Genomic DNA, 12,067 nt, shown 5'->3' on the forward strand with positions numbered 1-12,067 from the left:
TTACATAATGACCATTAATAATGAGCATTACATGTATGTAGTGATGTTTCTTTACATTTTCTATACACACATACAAAAATGTATTGCATTTTCTCTTTTGATAGGATATATCGGCCATGACTATCATTTGTTTTTAAATCATCGGCCGATAGTGAGAAAATTGCTTTTATCAACCAATACCCATTATTGGCTGATATCGATGCATCTCTAAAATATAAACCCTATTTCTATTTCGGTACTTGTATGACGTTTTTCTGTGAGTTCGTGCATCTGCGTTGTCTGAGTCGGCTTTTAGGGATGCATCTTATTTTCGTATGCGGAAGTAAGTGATGTGACGTATTTCCCTTCTTTGTGCGAGATGACTATTTCAATAGCCAGCCAGTAGAAAACAGTGTAGTGGGAGCGTGCATAAAACATGATTTAAACAGTTGTGGTAAAATTTACTACACCTGTCATGTATGAATCAGTGGGAGGATGAAATGAGGAAGTGGCCTGATTCAATCATTTCATGTTGTTGCTCGGGGATGACGAGTCCTCAATGCGCAATTATAATATCACAGAGACATACCAGTATCTTCACAATGGGAAAGTCAGTCGAGTGTTTGTACATGGAATGGACCAATAATTCGTGTTTTTAACCTTTCAGGCGATTCTTTAAAATGGGAGGTTTTTATAAACCGTGATTTTTAATTGAGTTGTTTGAGTTGATGGCGACACATTAAGCTTCCTGCGGTCCGATAGTCAGCAGCATATAGCATTTAACACATTGTAAGTTATTTGAACAAACCATAATAAACATATTAAACTATTACATTTATTCAGTATTGTTTTCGTTTTATGAAAATATTATTGCTTCTTATGCACTAGATGGAGACACGAGCTTATGAAATTATTTGCTTATTTTAAAATTATTTGCTTTTCCATTTAAAACATTGCTATTAGAAACATAAACTAATAATCAGATTATGTCGTATATATTTTGTATAGTAATCGCGTTTTTGTAATAATATATAGTAGCATAATAAATAAATCAGCACATTTTTATCAGCAAAATATTAGTTGTTTTTAAACAATTATTGTATTTATTGTTTACTGGCAGTTTCTATGACAGGTTTCACTGAATGGATGTGTGGATACACAGATCATGGGTGCACATGCGATGCACACACATTCAGCTCTTGTGCGTGTGTTATGGTTAAAACAAATGTTTTGTAGAGATTTACTGCATTTTGTATCAGCTATTATGGCAACCCCTAACTGCACAAATTATGCCGGTCTTATAAACATTAAAAAGCCAGTAAAAAAGGCACACTTCTGTCCCTCGCGATATGACTACCATTATCTCTAGTGGCTCACCGGAAGTCTTACACAAAAAAACTCAAAAGATGGTGGCGCCCACATTTATGTCAAAAATAAGGTGTATACAGATGGAAACTTAAAGATCTTCCTACGAATGCTACAGTGTCATGGAGGTGTAACTGTAGGGCTTCCTTCAGTGTGTTACATAATTTGCAGGTGATTCATCCGGCATATTTTACTTTGTGCCCAGTTGTTCTTTGTTGAGAATGAAGTTGCACACAATGCAAACTGAGTGTTTGTGAGTATCTGATTCTTTGTTTGGAAATATGTTTAGACTCTTTGAGGTAATAAAGGACACAACAATCCCAGACTTTGAGTTAAATGCTCAAAAAAGTATTTGGATGCTCAGTGCTCTATAACATCTGATGTGGAATTGAAAATCAATGCTGAAATTAAGAAACTTGGCACTTTTTAAAAAAAATTACAGCAGTTCAGTAGGATTGTGACAGAATTATAGCACGTATCTGTTATTCATAAAACATAAATGGCCAGATTCCCAGACATATTTTAAACCTGAACATGGAACTTTAATTTTTTAAAGTGACAAGTTAATTCAGTCCAGGCCATGTTACTCATCCTGTCCAGCGGTAAAAATGAGAGTAATCTGTATTTCTGTTCAGTAACTTAGTAACATCTACAGTACAGTAACTGCGTCATAGGTTAACATTTGTGTTCTCAGATCTTACAGTGAAGAGGATTTGTATTAAAACATTTTGTGATGTTGCAATAGGTTTTTATTTGTTTCCATTAGTTTATACATTAGCTAACATGAACTAACAATGAACAATACTTCTACAGCATTCATTAATCTTATACTCATGTTAAAATCAACAAAGTTGTAACTGTTAACATTATGCACACTTAACTATGACTAAATGTGCTGGCATTAAAGGGATAGTTCACTTAAAAATGAGACTTCTGTCTTCTTATTTACTCATTCTCATGTTGTTACAATCCGGTAAAAGTTTCTTTATTCAGCTGAATACGAAAGAAGATATTTTGTTGAATAATAGAAAACACACAGTTGACAATACCCTTTGATCATAGCATATAAAACAAACACTATGGTCAGTGGGTATTGTAAAGTGCTTACCATAATTTTCTTAAAATACCGTAGCATCATTTATCAAACCAGCAACATGAGGGTGATTAAATGATGACAGAATTTTAATTTTATGTTAACTATTTCTTTTGCTAACATTATAATGTTAATAAATACAACCTTATTGTAAAATGTACAGTTAGCACTTTTTTTAATTTTGTAATCATACAGACTCATGACACAGAAACTGATAAAAATGTTCCCAGACGTGTTCTGATGGGAATATGGCTTCTTTTGGCTAATGAGAGACTACAGTGAATATAATCACATTAGACCTTCACCATATAAAACACAGCCTCCTTTTAAGATCCTCCTTGCTCCTGGAGGCCTGGTGAACCACATGCATGTTTACTGTATAGTTTAGGAATAGCATGGCTTGTGATGTCATACTAAACCTACCTGTCAGCTTGATTTATGCAGGCCCTTTTTCATAAGTGAACAATTAAATACTGTGTCGTTATAATATATATTTTTGATCCGGGAGCTTAAATATAATGATTTTAATATGGGACATGTCGTGACAAATTCTCCTTTGAGTGCATGGATGTTCACTTACAAAAACGATTTTCATTTCAACTGGATTTGATGGAGGAAAGGTTTCATGCTTACAAAGATGGCGAAAGTAGGGAAACTTAAAATTAGTGATACTGGTGACTGGTGTTTTTGTGTACATGTTTTACTTAATTGGCTGCTTGGAAAGTAGACCATTCGTGTCTCTGTTTGACAGACATACACAGAAACACATTGATATTGTTCATGTAGCTTAGTTGGTAGATTATGGCATTAGCAACACATAGGTCAGGGGTTTGATTCCCAGGGAACACACAATATGCTATTCATGAGCCGTGTTGGGGAAAGTTACTTTTAAAAGTAATGCATTTCAATATACAGTATAAGGTTACTCCACAAAAAAGTAATTTATTGCGTTACTTAGTTACTTGTCATTGAAGTAATGCTACGTTACTTTTAAGTTACGTTTGCTTTCCTTTTTCTTACTTGGCTCAGGTGTGATCTCGTTCAGGCCTTGCAGATGTTTGTATTATCTCAAAAATGTCAAGCTCTGGCCTGCCATTTACGTTTCTGACTCAAATTGTTCCCGCTCAGGTGCACAGAGTGCGTAATTATGTTCAGTTTAATTCAGTACATTATTTTATTTTTATACCACAGGTCTGTTGAATGCTGTATTCTGATTGGCTGAAAATGTTTTGTGGGTATGCATTAATTTCTGATAACCGCACACCTAACTTGTCAAATGTCTTAAAAATAAGCACCAGAGCAATGTTTGTGGTAACCGTGGTATAAGAGGAATAATTGACTCCGGTCCTTTGAATTATTTGAAAATAATGCACACCCGCAGTGTAACGGCACTCTGCATTGCACCTTGGGTGTGCATTATTTTCTTATAATTCAATGGCCTGTTGTCAATTATTCCTTACTTAAATTGAATTAATTAAACTGAAAAGTAACTTGCATTACTTTTTAAAAAAAGTAACTCAAATATTAATGTGTACATTTTATAAAGTAATGCGTTACTTTACTCGTTACTTCAGAAAAGTAATATTATTACATAATGCACGTTACTTGTAATGCGTTACCCCAACACTGTTCATGATCTGAGAATCTAATTGCTGTAGGTTTTTTTAGGCAAATTTGGTCTTCATATGAAAATTTATTTACAAAATGAAAATGTTAGTTTCTTTTTTTAAATTATGGTTTGGATCGTATACTAAAGGAAAGGCAGTCAGGAACCCCCCAGCACATTCATTCAATTTCACTTTCACAGCATACATTCGACCTCTTTATAATAACTGGTTATAAAGCATTGCAGGTGGACACCTCACAAAGTTAGGATGTATGTATCTCTGATGTGATCTGTGATGTCATCACCCGTAAAAACACAGAGTTTTTGAGGAAGGTACACTGGCAGACCTTCAAAGCTGTAGGAACAGTGTACTGCCCATGTTTACTAATGACCGAAAACATTAAAAGGTTTACTGTGGGTGTGTAGGCAGGAAATTGCCTCTGTTAGTGGAACTCATCCAGATTCAGTCTTTATTTCTCCTCTCTTTGCCTCTCTTCTCTTCCCTCACTTTTCCTCTCTTATCACGTCTTTGTGACGACTTACCTCCTCGCTTCCCATCTCTCCTCTCATCTCTTCTTCTCTCCACATTTCTTCTTCTCTCGTCTCCCTACTTACCTTTGATCATGATGTTAATCTGGATGTAGTTTAAGAGTAAATTGTGATGGCTTTGTTCCTAGGTGCTTAGTAAAATGACCATCTTGGACTGAACCAAGAGCGCAAGGCCAAATAAGTATCACCAGAGCTTTATTGTGTCCTCTTAGAAAGAAACTGTGAGTTAAAGAGGGCTTGTTTAACTGGCCAAAACCACATAAGTTATTTTCTGTAACTTTAGATGTATTTCTTTACATATAACAACGCTATCTTCTCTCTACTCTAGCCATCACCAGCATTTTCATATACACCTGTTTTTAACTGTAGAGTATAAACTTTTGGCATAACTTTGAGATCATTATCTCCCAGCGGATTGAGCTTTTTTCTAGGTTGCATGCCTAGTAGTTTTTGGATGACATTTATGTTGCTTTTTACTTCATTGCAGACGTTTGACCTTTTGCCAATCTGGCTCCCTATACTTAAATACTCATTTCCCTTTTAACACTCCAGAAATCCAGTGGAAGCCCGAACAGGATTTTAATTTGTCTGTAAACAAATGGCATCTGTGCATTGAAAGTTCACGTCCATCAGTGTTGTTTGTGTCTTTGTATTGCTGGGCGGAATGGAGATGCAGATCAAAGACCACTGATGGGATCTTGGCTTTTAGACTCGAGTCAGGTTTACACAAAGTTAGTATTGTTAAAGGAGCCGACCCTCCTGGAGTTTCACTTCTTTGAAGGAATTGCCAGTTTATCAGCTTGATATTTTCAACAAATGAGAGGACAGAATTGAGTGCAGTTGTTCCTGGGCATGGAGGTCTATTTGAATCTGATTCTAAATTATCTATCTGGTTTTAAGATAATAAGGGAAAGCACTTTATTTGGATAAGTTGTTTGAAATGTGAAAATGTGAGCCTACAAAAATATACTACTAAATATATGCTGCTTGTACTGTTCAAGAATGCTGTAAGTTAAGACTAGTTTAAAATTAGTACAGTAATGCTGCTTGCAGTTTAAGCACACATCACCCGACGCTTGCAGTCTCACAATGTAAATCAAAACGGAGTGAAGGAGGAATCAGGATCATTAATAATAAAAAACTGACTATTAGAAAAACATTCCTACATTGAATGTCCAGGATACAGAGGTAATACGAGTAGATCTCAGAAATATTCCAGACTGAAATTAAGTGTATTGCATAACAACACGCATACACGTCAACTTTAAAAGACCTATTCATTTCATGAATTAGGGCTTAATGAAAGGCAAAGAAATTATTTTCATTTGTCGGCTCATATATAAAACTGTATTTTTTGTACGTGCCTGCATGAGGGCCATTCTTTTGTAGACCCCCGGGTTGCCTGAGCAACTTTTAGGCACCCACTGGGGCTTATGAAAGCAAAGAAGTGCTTGGAGTGTGGAGCCACATGCTTATGTGGTCTTTACTTAACCTCTCTTGTGCAAGAGTTAAAGATGAGGCTGTTAACTTGACAAATTGCCCTTTTCCAACTAATGTCTACTTGACCGTATACTGTTCAGCATTTAATGAGCTAACAAGATATAAACCACTGCCACATGCTTTCTCCTTTTATAACCAGTGTAATTATACAACAAACCTTGGTCACTGAAGGACGTTTTTTTGTTTTGAGAACAACAATATTTCTTTTTTGTTTATAGGTTTTTCCGTTCCCTATGCTTTGGGGTCTTTCCCAACTTTAATTTTTTCCATGTCTGAGATTGCACACAAACATCTATATTTATCAGCATATTGATTATTGTTATTATGTATTGTCAGATTTATTAGCATTTGGCATGGTTTTGACACGTTCCTAAATGCACTGTGTCTTTTAAATAAAGGAAATCTGATCTGGCCAATCACATTTTAGTCACACAATATTTCTCATAGATTTCAATTCATATTTTCATAGTAATTGTTCAAAAAAAGTTTATAAAAATGAAATAACTTTATTCTTATAGTACTTATAAAGAACATAATAATGCATGACCATATTTTTCATCCCTTAAGTGGAGATTCAGATCAAAGACCACTGATGGGATCTTGGCTTTTAGACTCGAGTCAGATTTACACAAAGTTAGTATTGTTAAAGGAGCCGACCCTCCTGGAGTTTCACTTCTTTTAAGGATTTGCCAGTTTATCAGCTTGATATTGTCAACAAATGAGAGGACAGAATTGACTGCAGTTGTTCCTACATGTAAACTCTACAACAGCTACCTTGCTATGTGTTAAGAAACCATAAATAAGAAGTTTCTTGAGTAAAAATCTGTAGTTAATAGTGAATATGTGCTCCACATACTGAAGTGTTACCATTTATGATTGAATTTTTTTTAGGGATTGAGCATATGAGTGAAAATTTACATTTATGCATTTAGCAGAGACGTTTAACAAGAACAATTTACAGTTCATTCAGTCAATACATTTTTTGTATCAGTATGTGTACCCTGGGAATTAAATTCATTACATTTGCATTGCTAATGCAATGGTCTACCAGTTAGACTACATGAGCAATGGCATTTGTTATTGGTAATGCATTAGGTCAATAATTAGTGTTGTTGTTTGGAAGTCTTTAATAAAGATAACCATCAGTGCTGCCACATTATGACTTCCTGAAAAGCAAAGATGTCTACATTGTTTACATGCAAGTGGTGCCCTCTTGTGTTTAATGGAATGTATTAGATTTTTTTCTTTGAATATTAATATATAACAATTATATGATATAATATAAAGTGTGCAATGTGATTTTGTTGCTCAGTTTCTTTCATATGTTTCCTTATAGATTTTTTCAATCTCTCTGATTCTTCTTTTTGTCTCACTACTCTATTGCAGGATATTAATGTTTGCATTATGGAGGACTACCCAGAATGCTCGAATCCACGCCTGTTCTACATTGTGCCCTACTTTTGTGGCCAGCATCCTCAGTGCAGGTAAATACGATTTAACACTCTTTTGCATTGATGTCTATGTAATTGTTATTTTGAATATATTAATCTGTAAAACCTTCAAGCTCAGTGCAGAGAATATAATAAGGCACTTTTAGTGTCGTGTAACATTTGTGATCCTGGAAAACACAAAAACAGTCGTAAGTAGCACACGTATATTTATAGCAAAAGTCAAAATTATTAAAAATTAAAATCATTAGGATATTAAGGAAAGATCATGTTCCTCGAACATATTTTGTACATTTTCTTACCATAAATACATCAAAAAAGTATTTATCATTAATAATGTTTGTTGCTCAGGGAGGTCATTTTCTCAAAATTGTGATTTTTTTTGCATCCCCAGATTAAGAAATCACAGCCAAATATTGTCCCATTCTAACAAAATTATTTATTCAACTTACAGATGATGGATAAATCTCAGTAAAAAAAAAATGACCATTAAGGTTTTGTGATCCATGGTCACATTTTTGCTTATTCAGCAATTTTACAGGCTGTCATGCACAGTTTTACAAACCTCCCTTGAATGAAGCAAGTAAAAATGTTTGGCTTATGTTTTTTGGATGTTTGGTTTAGACTCAATTTTATGACGGGTAAACAAACGCTGATGTCAAACACTTAGCCATCTTTCTCTTTTACAGAGAACCAGGCACTTGGGCTGTGGAGAGGGCCAAACAAAATGTTTTGGACACTTTTCTCCTTGTGGGGATTCTGGAGGAGTTGGAGGATGTGTTGCTCCTTCTGGAGAGACTCCTACCTCACTACTTTAGCGATGTGCTAACCATCTACAAAAGTCCAGGTGTGTTTAGTTAAATTCATATCTGATGATAATTACATATTTGTTCGCTGTGGTTCATTATGATTGTCTTCTCTGTAGCATTTTGGAAGTTGGGGAACCTTACTGGTACAGTAAAGAAGCAAATGCCCAGTTTTGAGGCCCTGCAGGTGCTTTACCAACGAATGAAGTATGAATACGATTTCTACAACTTCGTTCGTGACCAGTTTCATCTCACCAAGAGAAAGATCGGCCTTAAGTCCACCTCTCAGAACTCTGCTCACGAACCTGACTTTCTCCGTGAGCTTGCCCTCAGAACCCATGAACCCTTGGAGGAGGAGGAAGAAGAGGAGGAAGGAGAAGAAGAAGAAGATGTAGGGCAAGAAGATGCCAACACCTGGTTGGTTCAGCCCTGACCATAGCTATGGATGTGAAGGGATAGCAGATATCACATAAACTTGATGTTTGTATCCGATACACAGAAGGTTGAGTCCACATTCCCAGCATACTGTTGGGTGTGTAATAGTGATCCCCGTGTTTTTACGGGAAGGCCCTTCAAGGCACTCTGTCCTCTCCTGGGGGAGCACAGGGGGTCCTGAATAGATAGATATATATTTAAGGAACCAGCAATTATGGCTCAGATGTTGTTGTTTGTTTATATATGTTTATTAAAAGAGCTGTTATAGGTCATTTCCTGGTGAGATGATACAAGAATGGGATTACAGGGATTGCTGGAATGTCAGAACAGAATGAAGAAATAATTATGGAATCTAACCAATCTGAATCCAGGCACTTTTTTGGTAAACCCTAGTGGAAATTTTTTTATACTACAGTATGAACACTAATAAATATTTAATACCTGGAAAATCACACATCAACTGAAGAGACACAATGCTACTTAAACACAAAAACAAACAATTTACAGAAGACACAATGGACCTCAACCACCTTAGTTAGTTAAAGACCCAAACCTCAAAAGTGCCAGAAATGACTCCACTACAAACTGTAGAAGTGCTGTATGCTGTAACCACCCCACACAACTCAAGAGCCACAAATCCGATCCAATCATTGTTCAGTTCCTCCTCTGGATCAAGAAACCTCCTGCAACTCTGTGCCACAATCTGAATGCTAATCTTTTTTGGAAGGATCTTTTCTTTTGGATATGTAAGCTGTCATAAAATGAACAAAAGCCCTTTGAATGTCTTGAGGATGTTTATGTCAAATGCACACTATCTAAAATGTTTAAAGTGGATGTTAAACATTTTTGCCCATCTCTTGTTTTCAGTCACTGCATATAATGGGGCCAAAAGAGTTCACATTAGGTACTTGAAAATACCTAAAAATGAACACCTAAAAGTCTCCCAGAATGAAATTTCTGTCATTTGTAATGAATTGTATGCTATTTTTTCAGTTGAAACCAAAAGGAACATCTTTGTAAAACTTTATGTACCTATTTGTCATGAATGGATGTGTCATAGTCACTACAGCTGTCAAGCTTCAATGAAATAAATATGAAATTAGGAATTGTGGGGCCTTTTGACACACAAACCTATTTTGTATGGCTTCAGAAGTCTTATAGAATATGACACATATGGACTACTCTTGTTTGTCTTATATGGAGGTTGACAGCTGTGGTCAGTATGAACTATATATATTTTAAGAAAAGGTGCTTAAAGATTTCTGACAATTCCAGTACAGATGACAAATTGCATCATGTAATGAATTTGTTAAAGAATGGTTATATGGTTATAGTTATAAACAGAATTGTGTGTTTCCTTTTTTCTGGATTGCTAAGCAGTGTATATTGTAAAAGTGCTGGAAAATCAAGTAACAGGCTGAAATGAAACCCAACTCACATCAAATCAATGCCCAAAGCTTGCCAGTCATTGACTCTGACAGTTCACACTAAATAAATTATTTTTATGGTAAGAGGAAAATGTTCATGCATCAATTCAGTGCGGTATCGATTAATACAGATTGGCCTATTGGTGTATTTTTATTGAACTATACTGATAAATTAATAATACATAGCTAAATGGATTTGTATAGCTATAAGCTATCAAGGAACTTAATACTTCCCATTTAAACTTGGCAGTTAAATGTAGGTGTATATACTTGTTTTGTGTTCAGTGTGGATTTTTTTATATTGTTTAATTTATTGTACAGTATTACTTTTGATGATTGCATTCCATGTACACTACTCAGGAAAAACATATATATATATATTTTGTGTTTTGGCATCTGCTCTGGCACAGCTACATAATACTCGTTCAGATACCAAAACTGAATAAAATAGCATTTCAAATTAACTTCACCTTTACATGGAAAGCTCTCAAAATAAAAACCTTTTAACAGCTGTTGTTTGTACTAATTATTTTGTGGAAAATGTTATTTTATGGTTACACAGCGTGGAATGTCAGCCTAACATATGATAGGGTTACTTAAAGTTCTTTATGGTATAATAATGGTTATTTTTTTAAGCATGTACATTTAAGTTTTGAAAAATCGTTTTGGTTTAATGTCCTTTTTTATTCAAATTTCACATTACAAGCATTTCTTAAACACATGAGACCCTTTTACAGCTCACGTGATCAAATAGCCTGCGCGCGCATTAAGCAACAGAAGTGGTGTATTTCTTACGGAAGAGGATTAGGGCCACTGGTGAAAAAAATATTTGAATTCTGACAGAATTCTGAGATTAAAGTCAGAATTCAAATATTTCACCAGTGGCCCTAATCCTCTTCCATAGGTTCCAACGTGTCACCAACTCGGAAATTTCATCAAAACGGTTTCCCAGCATCAAAATGTCTGGTTGTTGCGTTTGGTTGCACTAATATAATATACTAATATACGTATATATGTATCTGACAACTTTATTTTTGGCCATCTGCTATATTCTATACAGATCTGGTAGCTGTGTTGATAAAATCAACTTTTTAAAATAACTTTGTCTGTGTTTCTCTGCTGATTCTTGCCATACTAAATGCGCGCGCATACGTTGCCAGCCACATCATTGTGTACAAACACAGTAAAGTGTGGCGAGTTACATCATCCCGCCATAAGACCGCCTTTTTTTTACAATTAGCGCGCTTGCTTTCACGACATTTCGAAAAATTGTAACGTTAAACTGCATTTAAAAGGATCCAGAAGGAATGGAACAATAAACATCCACTGATTGAAGTCGTCGTGAATTTAGGTCTAATAAACCATTTAATTTTAAGCATGCTGCAAGTTTTGAAAAATATGTAGACCATCTCATCACTGAAAGAAGGTGAGCATCGTTCTTTATGATTAAACAGTCTAAATGAATTGAACTTTTAGGTGTTTGCATTTGTTTGAAGTTAACCCTAAACCGTTAGCCCACGTCTTTGAATGAGACCGTTAACAATCTGCAAAGACTCGTGATTGACAGGCAGTGCCACATGGCTCAGCATTAATTATGTCCTGTCACAGAGACAGGTGTGATATCTGTCAGGTAGTAGGGACATTTTCTGCAAAAATAACGCTTACAGCAGAGAATGTGGCAATGACGTCTGTGTAAAGTAGCTAACGTGATAGCCTACCTTGTATTATTATGCTAAACTATTTACAACGAGTTATTGTGATATGTAATAACGTTAAATGAGAAAAAACTGTTTCTAGTATATCTGTTATGTATAAAAACTAAAATTTTAATGGTGTTGGAATGGAACCAAACTACCAAT

General features: G+C 35.3%; 1 protein-coding gene across 2 annotated transcripts in view; it reads left to right on the forward strand.

Annotated features, from left to right (window-relative positions):
• Window positions 1–10,719, forward strand: part of usta (uronyl 2-sulfotransferase a) — a 74,128-nt gene extending 63,409 nt beyond the window's left edge. For both annotated transcript variants that reach the window (XM_065255954.2, XM_065255955.2), the window contains exons 6-8: window positions 7,479–7,576; window positions 8,230–8,387; window positions 8,466–10,719. In XM_065255954.2, the coding sequence (XP_065112026.2) occupies window positions 7,479–7,576; window positions 8,230–8,387; window positions 8,466–8,779 (570 nt within the window). In that variant the 3' untranslated portion in view covers window positions 8,780–10,719. The remainder of the gene's footprint in view (window positions 1–7,478; window positions 7,577–8,229; window positions 8,388–8,465) is intronic.
• Window positions 10,720–12,067: the final 1,348 nt, after the last annotated feature.

Source organism: Paramisgurnus dabryanus, chromosome 12 (genome assembly GCF_030506205.2).
Source record: "Paramisgurnus dabryanus chromosome 12, PD_genome_1.1, whole genome shotgun sequence".
Lineage (NCBI taxonomy): Eukaryota > Metazoa > Chordata > Actinopteri > Cypriniformes > Cobitidae > Paramisgurnus > Paramisgurnus dabryanus.